Raw genomic sequence first — 24497 nt, 5'->3', positions numbered from 1 at the left:
TAGAAAGAATGCATCAAGATTACAATACATACAGTTTCCTGGATAGGTACAAAATCTCTCCTGTAAGCAACAGACAAATAATTACATAGAACAAAAGAAAATACCAGAATGGGGTTATTTTGCTTACTTTCTCCACTGATCTGTTAATATGTCTTTTAATCTCAGGTGATGCTGCTTTTCTTTATGATGTTTCCTATTAAAGGATTTAGTGAATGTGGATTTGTTTATTTATGTTGGTTTAATTTTACCATGACTTTTATTAAGATTGATAGTGGCCCAGTATGGCAAAGACCCAGCAGTAGCTGGGTGTTTTCTGTTTTTCCTCTTAATAGACCTCAGTTTCTCTAGCAGGAATTAGATTTTCATGTTTGGAAAGATTATATTCTAAACCACAAGTACTTCAGAGGATAGTGTTGCACCAGTGACTTTACATACTTTTGTGGAGGGGAGGATAGCTGTTGTTTCCTGATTTCCTTATTTTCAGGGCTCTGGTGATTGTAAATGAATTATTTTGGAGACTGGAACAGTATTTCATATTTCTGTCACCAATGGGCCTGTTAAGAAAACAGGAGGAGGGTAAGTGCCTTTCAACTGGGGAAGAGGGTGTGTTGGCAGATGCTGTTTTGCAGCCTGAACATAATGTTCTTGAGAGTTTTGTCTCTTGAGTGCTCTTTCTTCTCATGGTTAAATGAGTTAAGCTGGGTCATGGCAAGTTTTAGTTCAAGCCTACATGTCATCTTAAGGGGGTTGTGTTTGGTGCAGGGGGTGATGTACAGTTTCCTGTAGGCTTCTTGCAGTGTGAAGAGCATCCCTTTGCTCCTGGATGTGATGTTTGCCAGCAAATTGCAAGGTAAGTAAATATGTATTGGCTGAAGCAGATTTTGAAAAGAGTCAGGTGGTTACAAGAACAAGTCTTTGTAGTCTCAGTATTATTTGAACTCTTATATTCCAGTCTGCATCTAAAAATCTTTCCTGGGATAACCCAAAGTCAGCATCGTTCTGGATTTTTGAAAGAGCTATTTAAAGGGTCCTATTTCTTTTCAGTGAGACTGTTTGTTAAAAGATGTTAGGTCTGAATCTCCTCACTATTACTTTGCATGTGTTGTGACAGTCCCGTCATCAACATCAGTGGAGAAGGAGTGTGAACAAGTGATTTTCCAGCTGTTAGTGCAATGTGACAGCTCAGATTGCTGGAGGTGAGAAGATGGTTTCTTGCTGGTTTGGCCATGCTCTCAGCTGTGTTGCTATGTAACAGAGATGCTGAGGGAAGGCATCAGAACACTTTCTGGCCTAGAGCAGAGTGGAGGTTGTGGCTAACTTTCCTTTGCTGAGTATCTTTTCCATGGATTATGCTTACAGCAAAGATGGCAGGATAGACAAAGACAGGTGCAAACAATCATCTTTCAGTGATCTCAGGTGATGACGTTTTTGGAAATATGATATAACTCAGGTCAAAGGAGATTTGAACCTTTTACGCATACAACTCACACTTTTTATTAGCATTGATACAGCACTGTTATCACAGGGAATAAATCAGGAGGAAGACTGACTTGGGGAATACAAACCATGTCCTTTGAGTTCTGTAGCTTAAAGGGTCGTTCAGCACAACGCTGGTAGCTGATGCTTATTCTCCCTCCCCACTGGATTGTTCATAGCCAGAAGGCAAGGAATCATATTTTCTAGGTCTGGCTTTCAAAGGTGCAAGTAAAAGTGTGTGGGAAAGGGTTTATTTTTCCACTACAATTTTCTAGGTTTCGGTAAGATCTCCGTGTTTTGAATTGCAGTGTGACTTTAATTTTGTGACAACAGGAAACATGGAAGGACTCTGAAATTTTTGTATTTCTAAATTTTTAAACTTTAATTCTCATTATATTTGCATGTAAAAGTTAATTTTTTTTTTAGTCCTACTGACTGCCAGTGATTTTGAATTGGGGTGAAAGAGTCACAGGACTTTTGAAATGCAATATCTTACACACAGGAACTCAATCATAGGTTAATTCTCTTTGGACAGCCCATTTTGAAAAACATCACTCTGATTTTCAGAAAGCTGGATGGATATGCATTGTGCTGACTTGTTGTACTTGTTCTGAAATTCTGGTAGCTTTGATTTCCTTCTGCCCAGCATTTCCAAGAGTGCCTGTTTTCTTGCTATCTTGGCAGTCTTTAAAAGATCCAGCTGTTCTATGCAGATTTCTCATGGGCTTTCAAGTTTCTGGCGGTGTAAGGCAGTAGGGAAAGACTAGAACTCTCTACCTGTGAATTCTCTTAGGTTGGAATGAGGAGAAGTTTTCCTCTCAGGAAGGCTGGACAGACATTGGTGCACACTGCCCAGGGAGCAGCCTGGGGGAGTCACTATCCCTGGAGCTGTTTAAGAAAAGACTAGATGTGGCACTTGGTGCTGTGGCCTGTTTGACAAGGTGGTGTTTGGTCATAGATTGGATTTATGATCTCAAAGGTGTTTTCCAGCCTGGATGATCTGTGATTTCTGTGATTCTGTGACACACATTCCTGTTCAAGTGTGTGTGTGTGTGTGTGTGTGCATATGAGCGTGTTAAGCTGAAGCAGCAGTGTGATGGGAGGTGACACATGTGAAGGGGATCTGAGAAAGACATGGAGTTGAGAGACTGGGTTTGGTAGAAACGTGATTTGTCAAGAAGGATTGGAGTATGGGGAAATCAGAATTCTCTTTGTGAGACTTAGTATTTCAGTGGGATTTTTGGGTATTTTTTGCCTTCTGGCATAAAGACTTGTAGAAGGGAGTCATCTGTGGCAGAGATTACTGCAGTCTCTTGGCTGTAGTCTCACTTTCAGCAACCTTTTCTGGTTACTAGAAATATCTTGAGAGTATGTCTGTGCTGTAGGAATGAGTTGAGTGGCTTCTGAGCGCTGTGGGTATCCATGAATAATTGCTGCTCAGTAACTAAATTAACAGCTAATTCAACAATGACACTTGGTATATTAAGTAGGTTTATAAGATAAACTGACTGGTTTAATTTAATAAAATTGAAATTGAAGGACCTGCAGTTGGCAGTTATTAAAGTTCCTGACTAAGCTGTTTTGCAGACAGCTACTGAGCTCATATGATGTAGATGAATTTTTTATCACCAGGTCTCATGATTCCGAGAAAAGTATAACCACCACTATGTAAATAATCTCTAAGATGACTTGTTTTGTCATGTAACAAACAGAAATATTTCATATCTTGTGCATTTGTGGAGTTTAACAAAACTGCCAGGGAGCATATGCTTTTTATAGTCTGTCCTCTCAGATATTAATTTTTGGGAAGACTAACGTATTATTTTGATTGCTAACTTTCTCTCTGCATACATTTCTTTTCACTGCTCTAGATGGCTCTTAATTATTGTGCATACAATATTTGGTACACAGTTTCAGGTTTGTAGTTGTTGTGGTTTAATCCCAGCCAGCAACTCAGCAACCAAGCCCCAGGCAGCAGCTTGGTTATTCCCACATGAATGGGATCAGGGAGAGAAGTGGAAGGGTAAGAGGTAGAAAACTCATAGTCAACCCAGATAAAGACACTTTAAAAGGAAAAGCAAAAGCCATACGCATTCCCTGCTTCCCATGGGCGGGCAAGTGGTTGGCATCTCCAGGACAGCAGGGCCCCCTCACGCCTCACAGTGGCTTGGGAGTACAAATTCCATCACTCCAAATGCTCCCCATTCCTCCTTCTTCTCCTCATCCTGAGACACTGAGCAAGAAGTCTCATGATCTGGAATATCCCTTTGGTCAGTTTGGGTCACCTTTACTGGCTGTGTCCCCTCCCATGCTTCCAGCCATCCCCCAACTTCCTCACCAGCCTGGCAGTACAAAAAGCAGGAAAGGCCTTGGCTCTGTGTAAGCTCTGCTCAGAAATAACAAAAACATCTCTTATGTTATTAACCATGTGTGCAGCACTAACCCAAAACACAGGCCCATACTTGACACTGCGAAGAAAGTTAACTCTACCCCATCCAAAACCAGCACAGTGTTACAGCAGCAGCTGAAACCTTTTTAATAGGGAGGAACAAATTTGCCAAAAAGACTAGAGGCTGGAGCAACCTATCAGTCAATAGAGCTCTTGGTTTCATTTCAGCAATCACTTTTCCAGGGCTGGTAAGATCTGGTATTCTGGTATCACATGAAACGGGAAAGTTCTGGGCAAAGTAGCCTGACCTAGAAAATGAGGAATGTTTCAGAGATAACTGGGAAAATAAGGCAACAAACCTTTTAGAAAGCAAAAATCCCAAAGTACTACATCACTTCAAAGTGGAGATGGACCTGGGAAATTCAATTGATACTGCTATTGTAGGAAATGACAATTTGAGAGACCTTTATTGGTTTTGTCCATGAATTCTAGTATGTCTTGTAAAAACAGAACTTGTTTCCTTTTTGCCTTTTTTTTTTTTTTTTTTTTTGTCTGAATACGGGTAATATACAGTATTCTACTTACTCTACTTTCTGAAATGAGCCCTTTTTTTTGAGCATCCTTTCCTTAAGCTTCACAAGAGTAGTAAGCACATGATGAATTAGGTATCAAAGGCTGAAGAACTATCACAAGGATGTTGCAACTCAGCCTTTCCTAACAGTTTATTTGCCTAGAGTTGCTGTCTTCATGCCTGAGGAAGCATATACTTTATAGCATGAGAGCATTTGATTATGACCTTTAAAAAGATTTCCTGAATTAAATTTATTTTCTTGTCCCAAGGTAAAAGTAAAGAAAAATGATGCATGGAAATGAAGCTAATGGTGTCTTAAGTGCAGTGCTGGAAACTGTACAGTGACGCAGGGAAATGCATTCCTCTTCTTTCCTTCCCATATTAGCTTCACCTCATACCCAACACATTGGTTGTTGCAAGCTGATGTCTTCTTCTTGTGGACTATAATTTGCTGACTTTTTTGTTTGTTAACTGTCTTCTGTAGGCAGGATGAACAGTGGTGATGCCTGTCTCTTTCCTCAGGCTTCTTTTGTCCTGAATTGGTTAAGTCAGTATCTTCATCCTTTCCAGTAGCTTATGTTTGCAAACCTCTGAACAGTCTTCCTTTTCTCCTCTGGACTCTGAACTTGTTTCTTTCTCAGTAGTGTACAAAACAGAATGCAAGAGACTGGCAGAGGCCTTGACAGGACTGGATGGGACAGCTTAATTACCTCCCAGTTGTTATGTATTACACTACTGGAAACTGCTTTGGCAAAAACATCATGTTGTTGATTCACAAATTTTCTAATGCCTTGCCACCCACAGATCCTGTGATGGTATGACTACCTTCTCAATAATTCCTCATGTTTATTTTTGTATTGATCCTGATTTTTGCTTCCCACATTTTGATTTGATCCACCTGAGATTATCCTTACATTTTACCATAACTGTTGTGAAATACTGTGCTATCTCCAAAGAGGACGTTCTGGTGACCTTTTTGACCTTGAAATTAAAACAACCTGACCAAAAATGAAAAAAACAAACCAAAACAAATCAAAACCCCACCAAAATTTGTTGTAATAAATCTTCACGTACTGAGACAGACACCCAGGAGTTCACAATCAATTTTGTTATTTTTAGCTCCTTAGCCTATTACAGAAAGGCTCATTCAGTTTGCAGTGAGAGCCCCTGTCCTGGGAAGAACTCATAAATTAGCTTGCCTAAGCATACTGCCTTTTTCAAAGTCTAAAAAGTTCTTAGATTTCTGTGCCCATTTGATTTGGAAGCTCAAGAGATATGACAAGCTGGAAACCCAAATTTGTCAGAAATGTTACAAATTAATTGTAATTGTGCATTTATTTCATTAATGTAGTAAATCCCATAAGCATTTATTTGATATCAAATACTTACTAAATAATGTCAGAACATATGAAGAATAAAATGGAATGTGGAAGGATTATGGTGTTTTAGTTCAGTCAGCCGTGCCAGTTTGTGCAGTGATCCTGAGTGCAGTGTGTTTTGCAGTGCTGCACGAGTCCCAAGCCATGTGTGACTGCAGACTCCTCAGCTGTGGTACTGCTGTGCCCAGTAGCACAGGGCACTGTGTGTGCTCTAGCTGAAGTCCATGTTTGGTATGCGTTGCTTGGAAAGAGAAGCAGCAAATGTTTTGGGAGCTTTGGCAGTGTGTCTGAGGTTGTGGTATTTCACATCTGCAGAGCAGGACTTCTGCAGTTGGAAGCTTTAGTGCCAGCAGTGAGCCCGTGCTCCAAGTTTCTGGTAGTTCCTGGTGAGCTGTTTCAACAGGCTTGGTGCAACCATCTGGTCACCCTATGAAAAGGAAACCTGGTGGTAGCACTTGGACTGTTTGTTAACTGTGGGACTTTTTTCCTCTCCAGAGTGTGTGCTTTCTGCAAGGCTTTTGTATGTTAGCTGTAATTCTTGCCAACACCTTTGAAAGACACCCCATGCTTTGTTTCTGAAAAGAATAGGGGTGAGGATTAAGAACCTTATGACAAAAGCAGACATATTTTCTTGTGTCAGCAGTTAAGAATTTGAAAGACTGTAAAAAAACTTTTTATAGAAAGCAACCACAGGACTCTCTTTCTACAACCACTCCCACCCCCTCTAGTAACCTGTCAATGTGTAGCTGCCCTTCAAAAGTAGGATAAAAGTTTCAGAGGACTGTCTGGGTTTAGCCAAAACAGTTACTTATGCAGCTGATGCTTTGTTATTTAGGTTCCCTTCCAAATAAGGGAAATTGACTTACAGGTTGGTGGTCATTTAATACTTTTCTTTGACTTGTTAAATTAGGAGTTTTCTTATAGGGTAGATAAAGCTGTGAAGTCTAATGAGTGTGATAAAAAAATTGAATGGACATAAGCAAGTAATGTACAAAATATTTTTTCTGGTGGCCAGTTTTTTTGAGCACTGTCCACCAGCAGGTCTGCCCTTGTTATGCCCAAATATTCATTGCACCATTTTGCAGCAGGGGAGCAGAAGCTGTGGAGGTAGGAGAGGAAGATGAGAGGAAAGGAGAGAAGGACTTGAAAGAACAGCCTTGGACTACCTGAGCATGGCAGAAAGGCTGAAGTAAGCAAATATTTTTGTTTTAAAAAAGTGCTATTATGGACCATCAGGAAAAGAATAGAACTGATACTGGTTTCATCAGAAACTTACTGATGAGGGGAGGGTGAGAAGATACCTGGTAAAAGTAACTATTTAAAAACCCGTAGAAGCAGGCACATGCAGCCAAGGCTTCTAAAGGAACTAGCGCAGGGTACTACAAACTGCTAGGCAGCCTGTTTGAACTTTCATGGAACACAAATGAGATCCAAGGAAACTAAGCTAGGCAAATGTAGTAACAGTCTTTAACAAGCTAAAAGCCCTGTCCCTGGAAATTGTTAAGCAGAAAGTTGAATTAAAACAATTCTCAAATGTTACGAAGGTCAAACATGTCAGCACTTCTATCAAAAACAGTTTTTCAGCTATTTTTGATTTGAAATTGAATTAAGCCTTTCTGCTGGTAGAAGATTGCAGACCATTCTGTGTAGTGCTGTTGCAACAATTCCATCAGTACAAAAAAACTATGAAAGTCTTAAAGTAGGAATTATTTTTATTTCATAATTGCTTAGGTTTGATTTTTGATGAAGTTTTTCAAAATGTGCAGTCATTTCATGTATAATCGCCTGGTGTCCCTGGATGACTCCTCTGTCTGACCAAAATTTAAATCATCACTGTGCTGCACCAAACACATCTTTGACATAATGTACTGAGGGTTGGCCCAGTTGCTTTTGAGTTTCATGGAGTAATTTAAGATAAAAGGTTGTCCTGACAAAATTTTGAGGGCCTCTGGAGCAGAGTTGTGTGATTGCTGAGTAAACTGAAAACATGGGCCTGGATTAATTGAAACGTGAGTAAAATTGTCTCTATGTTCCATCCTGGATAAAAAATAAATGTGCTAAGATATTTTCTGAGGGCCTCTGCAGAGGAGTGATATATTCCCAGCAGAGGCTGTGGATCTCTAGCAGACAGGCTGGGAATACATTCATGATTTGGATTGACATTTAGCTGACCATCCTTCTTGCAAAAAGAGGACTTCAGAGAAATGCCACATTCCGTTGCTGGAATAGATTGTTTCCCTAGCCAAGGATAGAGAATAAAGCAGTTACTTGCCAGGGTGTACAGGCTTTAAGTTTTGTTTTACTTGATTTGAACTGTTCAGGAATGTGTATGCAGTTGGACATGCTGAGATCCTGCTGTATGACTCAGGTTTGCACTTTTTGAGCAGTAGTGCTGCTGTTTTGTGTTTGTGAGCTTGCACTGTTCTGGTGTGAACAAAACAAGCAGGACTGTTCTCAGGTAGCAGTTCTGTCCACTTCATCTGAAAGGTCTCCTGGATGGAATTGTACTGGAGGGATTGCAGTAGAGACTGCAGAGGATTGGGATTCTGGGTTTGGCACTAAGCTTTGATGATGAGCAGAGGACATACCAAGGGAGTGAGTTATTCCCCTGTGGTCTCATTCTCACCATTTATGGGTGCATGTGGAAGCACTTCCTTCCCCAGTGCTTCTTGTCATCAGGCAGAAAATCAATACTGCTGTGTCAGGAGAATCTGATACATCACCTTGCAGCTCGAATGTCATACTGACATATTGACACCCTTTGCTGTTGCATCCAGGAGGTATGGAGAGCCTCATTATAAAAAGCAAATGTGACAGCACTTAACATGTGACCATCGGGAGCAGACCCTACCTTTCTTCCCTCCTTTGGAGCAGCGGAAAACTGGGAGCACTGAATTGAGTGAGCTCTGACTGGACTTGTCAGGTCCCCACCCCACCAATGGCACTTTCATTGGCTGAGTGGCCTATTTGCATAGTCACACAGTCAAAGTGGATGCCAGCAGGTCACAAGTAAGCCTGGAAGAGGGGGCTTGGAATGGAAAAGGAAGAGAATTTATATAGAGCTCTGGTTTGTGCAGCAAGAAGAAGGGCTTCAGCCCAGGTATCACAACCATCTCAATGTGCTCATAGAGTGTGAAATCCTTTTTTGAATGCAAGAAGGCAAGTAGAAGCAATGAAGTGAGACACTAGCACGTGTTACACCTAATTTTGAGCACTGTTCAGCTGGAAGCATGTAGCTGGTTAGAGCTGAATTTTCGGAAAGGGATGTGCATGCACATGACAAAAGGCTTTAATGTTCTCTGTGCTTGAAATTCACATGTGCATTCACTGCATTTTGGACTCACAGAGATCACAGTGATGTGCAAGGTATCCAGTGGCTTCTGAAATCTCTTCAAAAACTTACATTTCCTTTTTACATTAATTCCAAACCTCTCAGCAGATTCTGGAAGTGTGACCATGTTTCTGAGCTTTCTGGGATTTATGTAAGAGTTTGAAATGCAGTTTTGTCACAAACATCTGTTTGTGACAGCTCAAACATGTGACAGCATGTTTGAGCTGTCACAAACAGATGTTATTCTATATAAGGTTTGCTGGATCTTTACAAGATGTTTGATGTGAATTTAATTTTCAGAACCAAGTGCATTGAACAAAAAAATAAATATGGCATGTTCTGCACAGGAACCTCTGTTGTCCTGTTAGGTTTCTGTTTAGTTTTATTAAATCTTGAATGGTGCAGAGCCTGACAACTGGTGTGGCTGGGAGAAACACAAGTCTGGTTTTGGTGGAGGGGTGGTTTTGGATGAGTGTTCTTAGGGCAATGTCTAGGAAGATTCCTACACTAGCAGGGCTCTTGTGGGCTTTTCTTCCCTGATGAAATACTGCTGTGTCTGAAAAAATTAGGCAAGAAGTAATACGGACATTTCTCTGTCGTCAGTGAATCCCTGTCCTGCTCATGTGTAAGGAGGCAAAACCACTCCCAAGAGTAGAAAGCAAGCTAGTGCATCTCAGAAAAAAACAGCTGCTAGAAAGGAAGGGGAGGTTTGGAGCTAGGGTTGCTTTGGAGGGCAAACAAGCACGGCTTTGGAAACAGACTCGTGACAGAGTGCAGTGTAAGAGCTACAGCGTTAGGGTGCACTGTGTGTTGTGGCATGCTGTGTAGTGCTGGGAAGGGCTCCCTGTGAGCCGCGGTACCACCCAGTCCATCGGGGCCCTCACGGTTAATGCCTCTGGTAAAAGATTCCCCACCTGGGAGTGACGCCTCACTGGCTCTCAGACACCACGTGTCCAGTTCTTAGGAGGCAATTTTGTGTCAGAAATTGTTAGTTAGAAAGTTTACAGATGAGTCAAAAGTACCAACTGGGCGGCATTTTTCCTATGCTCAAATGACGAATTTGTAGCAGTTCAGGTTTATGAGAGTTTCTTTCTTCTGTGTGATGGATTTTGACACAAGTTTTTCAATTCCAGCTTTATTTTCCTTGCATATGAGTTTGTGTTGAGTGTTTTAATCCTTTAATGTGTATTAATATTTTAAAAAACCCCATAGAAGCTATATGATGTGGGATATGTAGAATATTGCAAGGGCTGATTATGTGCTTTATGTTACTTATTCGGCATCACAATTCATAGCATCAGTGATTGATACCAGAGTAATCACTGAACTCTTTTATCCTAAATCCAGTGTCACAACACTGCATACACACAAGGCTTGTGGGCCTGCATCTCAGATTTTGACTGAAGAGACAGAAGCATAAGGAGCTCCAGTAGGTGTTCCCTGATGCTAAGAGACAGAAGCATAAGGAGCTCCAGTAGGTGTTCCCTGATCCCTACATTACTAACAATGTAATGATGCATGAGGGAGGCGTACTTCAGCAGATCTTTGGGGTGGATAACAGTAGTGAAATTTAACCCAGGACTTTGTACACATTGTGTTCTCATTCAAATGCAAATTTTAAGGGTAGACTTTTTGTAGTACAAGTCTCGTGCTTATGCTGTACAGGCCTTCTTGAGGGTTTTTTGTTCAAAAAATGGAGTTGAGTCACTTGGTGTTTTTGAATCCTTTACAGTCTTTTGCACCAGAGATTTTGCTGAATATTACAGGCCACAAGTCAATATATTCTTGCATTTTTTCATACAGAGAATTGCTGGTTGAGTTGATACCAGTTACACTGTGGCTTTTTCATGTAATTTCTGAAAAGCATTGCCCTGCCTAGCCCAGGAAAACTGCCCAGTAATTCACTTTGAGGCCAAAGTGTAACATGCCCATAGATAAATCCTGACATCCTTTGTTCTTGTTTCTGTTCATTTCATCACACCTCAGAGCCTGCCTGCTTATCTTGGACCATTTTAATCTTGCCAGTCAGACTTACATAATCACGGTGACTTAGCAAAACTTCTGAGCTCTTGGCAGAGAGCTCTGCTTTTCTCAGGGATCTTTGAGCAAATGTTTATCCAGAACACTTACCCTGACAGTAAGTGTGTGTGACCATTTGCTGGAATTGCTGTGGGAAACGTGACCTGCCCTGGCCTTTAAAAAAATGATTTGACTATCTAGGGCTCAAAAGAGCTAAAGAAGACAGGGTTAGCAGGTGGAAAAGTTGTCTGCCTTGTTCACTGAAATGTTTAAGACATTTCTGTTCAGTTGGTCTAGAAGGTTTAAGTTCAAAGATATTCTCATGGCTTTTTGCCCCACAAAATCTTGCAGTACCTTTTTTTTTGACCATTCCAAGTGGTAGTGATGGAGGAGACCTTTAATAAAGCTTCTGCTGTCTAATTTGAGCTAGCATTCTTCTGCTTTCTTATCTTGATGGACTGCAGTTACATTTTGATGATATAACACTTTTATTTTCAAATGTAGGCAACAGAGGAATTTGAGTAATAAAGGCATGTAGTGAGCAAGTACTGCTCAGGGCTAGCACAGGAAAATAAGACTCTTTTCTTCTGGCTTGGATGCATTGAAACTGGCTCAGAAGACCACAGGTTAAAATCTTCCATATTTTGCCAGTAACAGTTTACCTTACAGGAGATGTGTTGCAAATCAGTTGAATTTAGACAGCCACTTAAAATTCCTGAGGGATCCTTGTTGGCATGCAACAATTCTTTCCAAGAGTGAAACAAAAATGTAACAAAAACCACCCAGATGCTTTCTAGCCTTTTGCTCCAAAGTGCCAAACAGCAGCTTCCTCATGGCATTGGCAGCAGATGGATTTTCCTGGGTCTGAAAATCTAAATATTCTAGATTGGTGTATTGGCTGAACTGGGACAACTGGCCGTATCCTAATGTGGACAGCCAGGGAGGTGAGTGGAGGTGCTGTCTGGTAGTGGATCCATGTGACTCATTCCAAGGGTATCATCTTAGGAGGTTCTTACTGCACAGCTGGTGGCTTGTAAATTCCCATTCTACCTTGGGACATGCTATTTTTGTTGTGTGGCTGAGCTCACAGGTACTATGAAGAACACAGATTTAGGCCTGTGTCTCACTGTTTGAAAATCTTGTCAGTCATTCCTCTTGGAAAACTTTTGCATTGAGAGCTTCCAGCCTTTGATCCTCTTGAAACCAGCTAGGGACCATTCCAGCAGTTCTTGTTTGAAGTTTTTTGTTGCAAGTGTAACATTATATAACAACATAGAAATATAATGTAAATTCTTTCTTTCACGCCTGTACCGATGGAAAGGTCATCTCAGCTCTGCTGTGCTCCTTTGGGAAGCCAGAACCTTCTCTTAATAGTTGCCTACAACATAAAGAGTAGTTCAAAACTGTTGTTCTGTTTGGAACAGCAGCCAGAGTCCTGGCCTAATTGTTCTATTGAGTGGAAAAATGTTTTATCAGTGCTGAATGTTTTATACAGAACATGCTTTCCTAGCTGGCAGAACTTCAAGAAAACCCAAAGATCTTGTTGCATGGTTACCAGAACCATGGGCCTATTTGTGGCATTGCAAGGTTAGGTTATTTACTCTAGCAACCTTGTAGTCTTGATTTGTTCACACAGAGAGGAATTGTGCAAGTAATGTACATCGATTTTGCAGAAAGATGGGGAAGCATTCCAGTCAATTAAAAATATGTGTTCTGAATTTTTTCATTCCACCAAAAAAAAGGTGTACAAATATTGGTGAGAATATGTTCAGTATTCTAAATTTCTAAGGAAGCAATCTTTGTTGTTTAGTCCTAAGCTATACATGGCCTGTGGTAGAGAGGACAAATTAAAAAAAATACTGAAGGTAAGCAGGCAAGTAAGAATTTTTCTTTCATCTAGCAGCATTCCAAAGAGCATCTGTGAGCACTGAGTGAAAAAAACATGGCAGCTAAACCCCATGTCATTAATACCAAGTTTGTTTAGTGTCTGTATTTGTGGATCAGGAAGATAGAAAGTGCTTCTAAATGTTGTCCTTAAGCTGTGAAAGATAGGCAGTCTTCAGCAATTTTACTAGTTTACTCCTTACAGTCACAAACACAGTGAAGTGTCATAATTTCTACATTTTTTAAATGCTTTCTACAGTTGGAAAGCCAATTTTTTTTTCCTTTCTAAGATAATTTTCCTGTGTGGATGTTAAAAAGTGTAAAAAAAAAATCTGTTAACCTCAGGATTTTTGTTTTGTTTCAACTGCATTTAAGACTATCCAGTGAAAAGAAAAGCAGAGGAAGTGGATCAAAGCAACTATTTTAGCAGAAGATTATTCAAAACAAACAAACAAAATGCCAACTAAAACATCAGTTGCAGATGTTGAATTTTAAAAGTATATCTAGTCTCAGCCCAGGAAACTCTAGTTTCAGGTTTTTTGCCTTGCAACTTGCTTATTTTTTTAATACAATCTTGAGATGGTTCTGTTAAGTGCCTTGTGAAGTAAGTATTGCACAAAAGAAAGAAATTATTGCTACTAGTGTACTGGTTAGACAGATCTGTAAATTGACAAGTGAGTATATTATAAGAGAAATAAGGATAGCTAGTAATTTCTTTTCATTTTGGTCATTGTTCCAAATTATTTTGAAGCTGGACATTGCTAACTGAAGAAATGCTGAGTAGGAGACAGTAGGAATTCTAAGTGTAGTAGGTTGAAAATAAAGGGGATATTTTTGCCTTCAACTTTGCTTCAGGACTGTAGAAACCTGAAATTAGACAAAGGGCTAGTCTGTTTCTTGAAGTAAAAATGTATCTGATGGAGATTTGATATGTGAAGGTTTTAGAAACAAACTTTGGTAATATTTACAAAATCTTTAACAAAGATGGAATTAAAAAAAAAGTTTAATCTTTCTCCAATAATGTGTAAATATGGATCACCAGTTCAAGGATTTTCTACACTGTACTAAGAATGCACTTCCTATGCACTATAGAATGAAAGCTTGGGAGATTCCTGCAGAACAGGGAGGAATCCCAATAAGCTCAGATGGAGATTTCTCAGGATGAGGGCAGCTGCAGGTTCATAGTCACATAATTAACCCTATAGAAAATGGGAGCAAGTTCCTGTGAGGTCTTGGAGGTGTCCAGATGTAAATTACAAGCCATCCTGAGAAATGGGAACAATCTACTCTACTGCTGGTCTTACCCCACATTCAGCACATTGTGGGGCATTTATTTCTGCTGCAGTCCATGGAAACATAAAACATACATTTTACACTGTAAATCACTGTAAATTACTCAGACAAAAGGCTATGTATTAGTGCAGTCTGTTAAAGTAAATGCATTGCAGTTCTTCCAGCACTGCAATGTAAGTAGTGTTCCTTTGATTCAACATTATCAACCATCCTTCTGCAATAAGAAGAGAAGGAAAAATTCATTAATTGCTTCTAAAGCCTTGTTTTTTATAGCTCCTCATTGAAAAAGGGTCGGTTTGTGTATTCCTGATTAAATTCCAGACAACAACTTAAAACTTTCAGTGTCTTCTGTTTGGTCCTGGTAAGACACACTGCAAAAATTTGGCAAAAGATGTGTTAGTGTGAGTTTATTGTCAGCAGAGACAGATCAAATTCTTCACTGCCTTTACCTGTGTCTGCATTTTTTTTGTCTGACTTGAGGCAAACTGCATGTCATCTAAGTGACTTGGGTGATCCTGCTACAGAAAAGGTGCTTCCTCTATTTGCAATGCTGGCTTTGAGAAAAAACCCAAATATGAATAATGCAAAGCCCATGGGAAATGCGTAACTCATAAGTATCCTAAAGTAGTTTCCATTTCCTTTTATTTCATTGACTTCAACTGTTTGTTTCTTGTCTGCTGGACAGGTCCCTCATACCACCTCCCTTTGCTAATGGCTTTAATCCAGTCTTTCTCACAGAAGTTTGAGAATTTGCCTCATTTTTCTCTCTTCATTACTAAAGCAACAGTTCTGCAAGTGACTTAGACGGCTCTGAAGGCTGCAGATGGTGGGTTAAACGTCCTTTTGCCATTTTCAGCCCATGCCAAAATCAGGCTTCTCCCGCCTGTGTGTGCAGGAGCTCCTCACGGTAGGTGGGTTCAGGCTTCAGCCACTGGCATTGCCAGTCCCAACTTTCTGTTGAAGGCTCACCAGACTTCTAAAGAGTTGCATCACGCTGGAGCAAGAAATCCTGCTTTCTTCTCAACACTTGGCCTCCTGGATCATTACCATGACAAAGGAGGATTATTGACTTTTTAGTCATGATGCTTTTGATTTAAGGCCTGGTTTGATTTGGGGCAATAGTGTTCATTGGCCCAGAGAAGCAATGGTCTCCTCCAGGTGAAGAGCAAGCAGAGAAATGTGCTTTTGAGAAGGAGGAAAAAAAAGGAAAGAATTGGCTGAAGAGGCTGAATGGAAGCTGTAATGGATGCAGTTTGTCTCTGGGAAGGACCCAAAAGCAGCCCATGATTCCTTAAGACAATTAAAAGCAAATTGTCTGGCTGAGCGATCCCAGAGCAAGGAAGATGCTCCCCAGACTATAATTCAAGGGGTTGAATGGCCCTCAAAAACTGAGAGTAGAAAGAAAAAAAAACCCGAAGATGAGGCAAATGATGGAACAGATGTGGGTGCTTTTGTTGGGAAGACTTGGAGGCTAGCGGGATAGCGATAGGCTAATTTGAGGCGAATAATGCCAGGTTCCTTTCATATGCAGAGTAGCACTTTGATCCCATGTGGATGAAAGTACTGAAAAGTGGAGAGGATGGCAGGGGGTCTTTTGTCTTTGACAAAAAAGGCATCTGCCAGGCTCTAACTCCCCTTTCCCCACCCCCTTAGCCTAGCAGGCCACTCCAACAATGCTAGCAAAGGGGACAAGTGTCTCCTGACAGCTGAAGAAATCTCCAGGAGGAGAATGAGGTTTGCAGCAATATGTATACTGGAGAGCTTAATCGATTTTTTCCACAGTACAAAAAGGGAGAGGGTTGGGGGAAAACAGGGATCACAGTGAAAATGGGAGGTGGGAGTTAAAAAAAATCCCTTTCTAATAAACTTGTTACTTTTGTTCTCCAAATGCATCTTTTCAGAAGATGCTTTGATGCTAGTATGAATACACTTAATGGAGCAGAGTAGGATGGAGTTGCTCAAGAGAGTGTGTGAAATGAGGAAGAATAGTCTTGCAAGGAGGATGAACGTAGAGTGATTTCTGTGCATTCCAATACAGGAAAGATCTTGAAAATAGTAAAATAGAGTAATGCAAGAGATATCTGCAAAACAGAAGAATACTTTTTGTACCACCTACTGGAGGAGCTCAGATCTACCCAAATTCTTAGGTTTAATTTCTAAGATAAACCAAAAATTTCTTTTTAACCTTTCCATATTTGCTGTTTTCTTAACTGCTTGGAATTACTAGCAATAAAAGGACTGCAGGATTGGATGGGGATTTTAGAAGGTAAGCAGTATTTATGCCTAGCAAATATAGCAATTTCAGACCAGCTGCTGATGTGGTACCTGCTTCTGCTCTGTTGACTTTCTTCAGTTTTTCACACCTGGTAAACAAGACTGATGTCCAGTTTGCAGAGTTTGATGGCTGTGGTCTACTTTAAGCATCACTTTGCACCCAGTCTAATGTTTTCTTTGAGAAGTGATGACAGATAATGAGTTATCAACTTCTGAGCAAGACCCATCTCAGTAAATTAAATCCTTCAAGAACAGTAGGTTCAGGAATCTTGACCTTTTTTTTTGAGACCCTGACAAAGTTTATCCATTACTGTTTACTGGAGATAACCTTCTCACTAGGGCAGAGCTTTAAGCAACCTCTGATATCGCAAACAGATCCTGCCCCTTTACCCCTCTCTTTCTGCTGAGGACTTTCAATTCCCCCAAGAAGGTAGGAGTGATAGAGGAATTGAGAGGAACTATCTAATTGCTTTGAGAGGCTGTACCCTTACACTGATGGCAAATTGTAATCCTGTGTAGCTGTTCAGTAGGTGTGCCATCATCCCCCCTCCAGCAGATGCCACCATTCTGTTCAGACCAGCTGATGTGGGGAGTATTTTTGACAACAGAATTTCCTGTACTCCAGCTGTGCAAAGCCTGATGCATGAATTTCCGTAACTCATTAGGGAGGGCTGATTGTTAAGGACATTGATGCTCTCTTGATTTCTGCCTCTTTGTTGTATCTTGATTTTCTTGCTTCTGGTGCAGAAGGACATGAGCTGCTGCTGCTGTACTCAAAGAAGCAGAGACCACCCCTGTCCCTCACAGCACCAAGGTGGAGGTCCACTCTCTATGTGGGGGACTTCAGGTGGTTCTTGTGCGAACCTCCCCTCATGTACTATGTACAGTGATAAGATGCAGGTGGTCTAAGTGGGGAAATATGTTGTTTGTGGGGAAGTCTGAGCTGTCAGGGAACAGCTGTAATCCTCCATGACAAAAGAAGAAAAGCAGCTGATGCACTGCTACTCAAACCACCAATATGGCCATGGCGTCCCAGGCAGTTGTGGTTAGAATGGGATGTAGGAGTCTTGAGCAGTGTGCTGGGACACTTTGTTCCTTGAAATGAAACATGAACAATCTCATTGTAAAAGGTCCTTTGTGCTTTCCTATTTGGGCAGGCAAGCCCTTCAGCTGCTGCCGTCCTGAAATTTCTTTATATGTCCGGTATCAACTCTCACACCCCCAACCAGAAAGGTGGACTCTTAGCAAAGGCCATAGATCTGCCAGAGCTGCCTCACTGGGGCAGTTGTTTGTCATGTCAGCAGTAACATTAGAGATATGGAGGACGAGGGGGTGAGTTGCCTCTGTTCCTGTGACTATTTGTGCAGTCATCCTCATAACTGTAGGTCATCATTGAAATTTATGCTGTGTTTTTGGGGCAGATTTATGTAGCTCTTTGCAGCCTACTGTGTGCTCACAGGAAGGAAGATGCCTGTATGGCTCGGCCTGGCTGCTGCAGTGCAGGCCCAGTCTGTGTGGAGGCAAGACAATCTATTTCACCTGAAGCACATTGCAAGGGAGAAGGGAAGAGGTCTGTTTGGACCTGAGGGTAGCATGCAGAGCAAGTGACAGCAGGAGTACAGGCTGCAGGAGTACAACAGAGAGAGCAAGATTGTCCTTTTTCTCACATCTCACCCAGCAGGCTGGTATTTTCTCCCCAGAAGCAAGTTACCCTCTACTGATTTGTGTTTGGATGAAAATCAAACAGTAAAGATTGCAAAGCCTCTTTGATGTGCTTAGTCTACATTGAGGCAGTGCTACCTGACCAGCTCAGGAGGCTGCTACATTTCCTGACTGCTGTCTGGACAGGGACTGTCTGGTCATTGTTTCGAAGTCTGAAAAAGGACATACTACTTTAATGGTAAATAATCAAGCAGGTGGTATCCAATTGCTTAAAAATAGGCCATTCTCATGGCCTATTTTTGTCCAGCTTTTGGCTGGACTGATTGTACATGTGACATTTTCCTGGCATGACCTAGCAGTCGTGGCTGTAGAAGTCCCATATTTTCAGGATGGATTTGGCTTGTCTCTCAGTGAATGTTGTCTGGTCATCAGCATCCACCAAGAGTTCTCTGAAGCCAAACAAATGGAAAATAATGACTTTGGAGTCTGATAAACTCTAGCCTGCATGCAAACCTTTGTTCAAATGTAAAGTGGTTTCAATTTGGTTTTGTTCAATTTACTTTAAAATATAACAGATGTCCTTTGCAAGATAGGCACTGCTTAGTTATATGTAACTTACCCAAGCATCTACATGGAGTTATTATTTTAGTTGAGTGCAGTACCAATAAAGTGAATTCTTTCCCTTTTTGCCCAAATGAGATGTGAGTGAATGTTGCTATTTGCCCTCCCAGAATTAATGTTCTGTTGTGTGCTTTCATATTGGGTTACATACACAGTGGTTTGGATCCAAAGAGGTAAGTCTAGCTGTAGTGGGGACAGCATGATTTCAATTCTGATGGAATTTGCACCTTTCTGTAGAAGACAGATGATTGTGGTGGGGAAGTTGCACCTGTTTGTTTCTACATCTGCTCTGTAATCCCAAAATTTGGTTCACATAGTCTCAGTACAGTGAGTACGCTTACTCATGTGTGAGTTTCATAGTGTTGGCAAATACATTCAGTTCTAGAGTGCCTTTGATGGTGTTTGAGGCAAATGTCCAGGAGGAGTTAATTACACAGAGAGCTTACAGAGCTTACAAAATAACACTCTCATGAGTAATTTTTGAAAAAATTCAAAGCAGTACATCTGAGCTTACTTCCTTTAAAAATAAAAATAACAGAGCAGTAGGTAGTCAGAAAGCTTGTTACAGTTGTCCAGTTTTGGTGTGAAAACCAGTGGTAGCCCGGTGTAAGCATGAAGAGATGTGCTCGCAACAGATGGTAGTGTTTTACTTGCCAGATGGTGACAGAGGCCTGGTCCCTGCGCAGGAGAGTATGCAGCTCCATGCCTCACCAAAGGTGCCCACAGGCATCCCATGTTCAGCCTGGGGAGCTCCACCCCAAGTCTTTCCTTGGCTTCCTGCCTCTCTGGAGCTTGGTGGGTGCTGTCTGCAGTGGCTGGAGGTACAGAGATTTTGCATCCATTTGGCTTCAAAGACACCTGTTGGTCCAAAGTGCTCTCTCGTCCCCTTTTAGTGGCTGCCACCCTCATGGGCTGTGCAGTGCCCATGGCAGGGGATGCTTGGATCAGCCGCCAGTGTCTGGGTCAGGCCCTGAGGCCACCACCTTGGGAGAGCCAGGCTGTGCTGGAGGTGGGAAGGCAGCCACATCTGGAGAGTGATCTTGTCTGATCTTCTCTCTTTATGGGCAACAGAGAGGTCCCTGGGCAGCCAGATAGTTTTCCTTGAGGCCAAGGGGATGGGAATGTTTGCATTCCCAGGAGAAGGCTGAGGAGGAGGGAATGCTGTCAGCACGCTGCCTGGGGAGGCAGTCAGCTGGGAGAGACTGAGTGCTGAGCAGCTGCAGGGAGAGCAGCTTCCCGTGTCCCCCAGCAGCCACCACTCTTCCCTGGCCTGCTCCAGAGAGCCATTCCTGCCCGAAATAGGTGTGGTGTCTGAGAGGAGACACAAAGTAGGAAACAACAGCCTGTGACTGTTCTTGCAAATGAGGAAGGAAGGGCAAACAAGGAGAAGCCATGCTTTGTTTAGGAAGGTGGCTGAGGAGATATGAGGATAGAAGCCTGTCGGGCCCTGGGGCTCTGTGGTGGTCAGGCAAGCTGTCATCTAAGGGAGCAAGGTTGCCCCTACTTCTGCCTGCCTATTTGTAGCATTTGTATTCATTTGCATTCATTTGTATTCATCAAGTCACAGGCAAAACCCCATTGAGTTAAACGTGGTGAGTCCATTCCCCCTGAGCAGCCAGGATCCAAGGTGTGAGTAGCTGTGGCGCTGTAGGAGGCATGGATTGGTGATGTCTAGACTGGCAGGCTCAGAGCAGGAGCAGCTTCAGAGAGCCTTCAGCCAGTGGCTGTGTGTCTGTGACCTTCTCATGGGATGAAAAGAGAACTTACCAGGAACTCTGTCTTTTCCTCCCTTCTCCCCCTCCCTCAGGTGGTCTTTGCTTTGAATCAGACTCTCTTGCAGCAGGAGAGCCTCCGAGCAGGCAGTTTCCAGATCCCCTATACGACAGAAGACCTTATCAAGCATTACAACTGTGGGGACCTCAGCTCCATCATCTTCAACCATGACACTTCTCAAGTGAGTCTTGCCGCTGCAGCCCTTGTACTACACACATCTCCCTGTAGTGCTAACCCCTGTAACACGTGTGCTCGTCTCTCACTCCTTTCTGGGTGAGGGCCAGGGGCATGTTTCTGGCTCCCTGGCACATCTGCTTTCCTGAGCCTTCTGTTCCAGGAGTTTGCACCACCTCAACCCCTCTCCTGCACCCAAGCAGCAAAGGTGCACCTGGCTTTCCCTTTTGGATGAGTGCCGTGTTCGCTTTAGCATCAAAGCTCTGTGAGTTAATAATTTACTTTCTTAAGGATCCTGTGGTATTAAGCTAGTTTAGGTATGAGCAAACCTAATGCCAACAGAAAGCAGCAGCAGGCTCTCTTGTGTGAATAAGAACAGAGAAATGCACTCGTGGCTTGGACACTTTTGTAAGGCTGGGCGAGTTACAAGCTTTTTAATGTTCCCTATTAGTATGATTGTGTGCTGTGGACAAGGCCCAAAGGAGAGAAATGGAGTGAAACAAAGAAAAGATAGATTTAGACTGAATGTGAAGGAAAAGAGACCTTCTGAGACCTCACAGACTTGGGTTTATGGAGATGGTTTCCTAAGCAGCACAATGGAATGTAACACTGATCTTTAAACCATGAGAAAATGCCCAGCAGGGACTAATTTGGCCTATTTGGGCTGTTAGATTCACTAACCTCAGGCTGAGACATCGGGCCTCTCTGTTCTTGTTTGTGAGATATTGCCTGGCAATTCATGCACATCAGTGAAAACACAGGCTCTGTCCTTCGGGTGCTGAATAGGTGTTGGTACCTGAGCCTTCTGTGCTGAATAACCATTTTGCTGTGGCATACAGTGCAGAACTGCAGAGCTGCAAAGCCATACTAACTCCTGCTTCTCTGGTGCCGAGCTTTGTGTGTGTGCTGCTGCCTCCCCATCCTGCACACCCACGCTCCCACAGGTGCAAGCATCCTGGTCTTCAGTGCTGCCTAGCTTTTACACCGTGCACTCCATGCACAGGTTTCAAAGCATTTCTCAGAGGAGACCAGCATTTTAAGAGGATGCAGATGCTGCACCACTCTCCTGTTTAGATGTTACAGACTGCAGACATTGCCCCTAGGTCCTTGGAGAGAGCAGCTCCGAGACCAGCACCTTGCCAAGGGAAAAACTGTCCTTTATTGAATGTGAGGGGCTCCACCTCAGGGCACTCTCCTTGGCAGCAGAGCTGAATACTGATAGTGTGCCACACTGACAGTTTATGTTTGAAGTAGAACTTCTCCATAAGTTGTATTTGACTCCATGTTGCCCAGTAGATGACTACATCTGGGCTAACTACCCTTTGGAAAGATTCTGTAATAGTCTCTGGAGGAATCCAAAGTCTCTGCATCTGCTGCAGCCTTGCATGAGAAAGCACCTGGCTTATTAGTGGGTCTGCTCTCCAGAAATCACTGCTTACAGGCCCTTTAGTTAACCATCCCCATAACTGAATGCCTAAAGCTACTTGTCAAGAAGCCAGGATTGCTGCAACAATAGCAGACCCACATTTTCGCTCCACTGGCAAGAGGTCAGGGTAGTGTGCAGCCACAGCTGTCCTTGGGGGCCCCAGGGGAGGAAGCCAGCATTTTAAAAGATACCGTCAGGACAGGGCAAGTGGAGGTGGTAACGCGTTCCTTCTTGACAAAATCTGGCCCTCTTAAAGCTTAGATATTTTCTTTTTAGCTACTTCAAATTGCACGGTTATTCTTTGGCAGCCTGAGGGCTCTAATACCAGTCAAATTCTCTTAGAAGAGCATAATTATCGTTATAGTTATGTCATACCTGTGGCAATTTAAGAAAGAGGTATGTAGCTAAAGGCAGTTAGGGGCAAATACTTACTTTCTTCAACTGAACAATCAGGGTCTAGGGTCTTCAATGTGGCAAAATGATAGTATTTGTTGACTTTCAATTAAAAGAACCCATCTGGCTAGCTCATGAAATGATGCATTGAGAGAAATGAAGCACCGTGCATCATTAGAAGTTTATTAAGTATTTTTTTAGCTTGCTTTGGGTTTTGTCCTACTGGCTGTGCCTTGAGGGATGAGGCAGTTGCTACACTCTGTGTGGAACAAAAATGCCTGTGCATAATGGCTGCCTCTGAAGTAAATTCCCCTTTCATGAAGACTTTTTTTTTCTACCTTAGGTCCCAAATTTCATTAATGCTACACTTCCAGCCCATGAACGCATTACTGCCCAAGAAATAGACAGCTACTTCCGGCAGGAGCTCATCTACAAACGAAATGAGCGAATGGGCAGGAGGGTGAAGGACCTGCTGGAAGAGCACCCAGACAAGAGTTTCTTCTTTGCATTTGGAGCTGGTATGTGAGTGTGGTGCCAATTAACCTGAACTCATCCTTCCTGTGTCATTCAGAAGCATTTTGCAAATGCTTGCCTCAGTTTAAAGAGAGGTCAGTATTTTTACTGTGGCGGACACAGAACTCAGCTTTTCCCCAGCAGTTGTGCCCTAGTGGGAAAACCTTTTCAGTGTAGGAGACTGTTTTTCTTCAGTGTGCAAAGAGCTCACAGTGCATGTGCTTACTGCAATATCTCTTAATTACAGACATATTTGTTGTATGAGGAGGCAAAGATACTGAATCAACTGCAGTGCATGCACAGGAGGTCATCAAAATACACGCGTGTTTATTGTCTGGGCAGGCAGTGCAAGAGGGTGGGAGCAATAGGGAGCTGAGATGAAAGGCTGCATACCTGAGGCTGCACCAGTGCTTGAATTAACCTTTCAGGACATGTTCAAAAGACGAATATGCCAAATTGTGTGAATCTAAGGGACTCAATAAATGCAAGGGAATAAGCAAGGCACAATTTTGCCTTTCTCTTCTTCCTGCACCTCCCTACCTCTTTCACCGTGCTTCCACAAGGAAGTTGTGTCTGCTGCTATTTTGGAGCAGCACAGTAGGCTCAGCTGGGGAGAACCTACTCCATTTTATGCCTCTTAGCAGTCAGCAGGACTCTACAGGCACATCCAGCAGCACATCCAACTCAATAAGGCTAGCATCCACGCTTCAGACTAGGGCTGGGTAGAGGGTGTGAACAACACAATTGTTTTGCCATGACTCCCATCTTTTACTCTAGCTCCAGGGAAAGGAAGATGTTAGGATCAGCATTAAAAAAGATGGGTGGTAATTCCCAGAGAAGTATCACATCCCCTCCACCATGAGCCATATGGCCTTTGGGAAAGAGGGAAAACTGAGACTGGTGTCAGCATCCATGTGTGGTTTTCTAGTCTCAGTGCATATTGCTTTAGTGAGGATGAAAGATCTAGACCAGGCAAGGAGAATACTTACTTAAACACAAAAGGCATTTGTATTCAGAGTCTGTGAGAATTTCTGTGTTGGCATCAGGGAGTTGTGGTTACAAATTTACCCTAACAAGGGCCAAATGTGTGAGAGCTGAGGTGTCAGGAAGCGTAGCTGACCATGTTTGTTCAGATGTGTGTGAAGATTGTAACTTGCAGTCTTCCTGCAATATCAGTGCTCTGTGCAACTTGCTGTGACAAGGAGCAATGAAGCAGGCCCTGGTTGTGTATTGTATATTCTGTAGGCTAAGACCAGGGCATTGCTGCACTCCATTGCTGAAGTTCTGACCACATTTGCACCTGCTGCACTGATGTTTCT

The 24497-nt window shown here is 42.4% G+C and overlaps 1 protein-coding gene across 1 annotated transcript in view; it reads left to right on the top strand.

The window, feature by feature from the left end:
- TRABD2A (TraB domain containing 2A) overlaps window positions 1-24497 on the top strand; it is an 81679-nt gene that overhangs the window by 34395 nt on the left and 22787 nt on the right. The window contains exons 3-4 of the mRNA XM_054281918.1: window positions 20707-20853; window positions 23009-23183. Of these exons, the coding sequence (XP_054137893.1) occupies window positions 20707-20853; window positions 23009-23183 (322 nt within the window). The remainder of the gene's footprint in view (window positions 1-20706; window positions 20854-23008; window positions 23184-24497) is intronic.

This window comes from Melozone crissalis, unplaced genomic scaffold, assembly GCF_028551555.1.
Source record: "Melozone crissalis strain CALT ecotype California unplaced genomic scaffold, PUWL_Pcris_2 ptg000005l_1, whole genome shotgun sequence".
Lineage (NCBI taxonomy): Eukaryota > Metazoa > Chordata > Aves > Passeriformes > Passerellidae > Melozone > Melozone crissalis.
The sequence above is the reverse complement of the archived record's forward strand: the minus strand, read 5'-3'. Positions and strand labels throughout refer to the sequence as shown.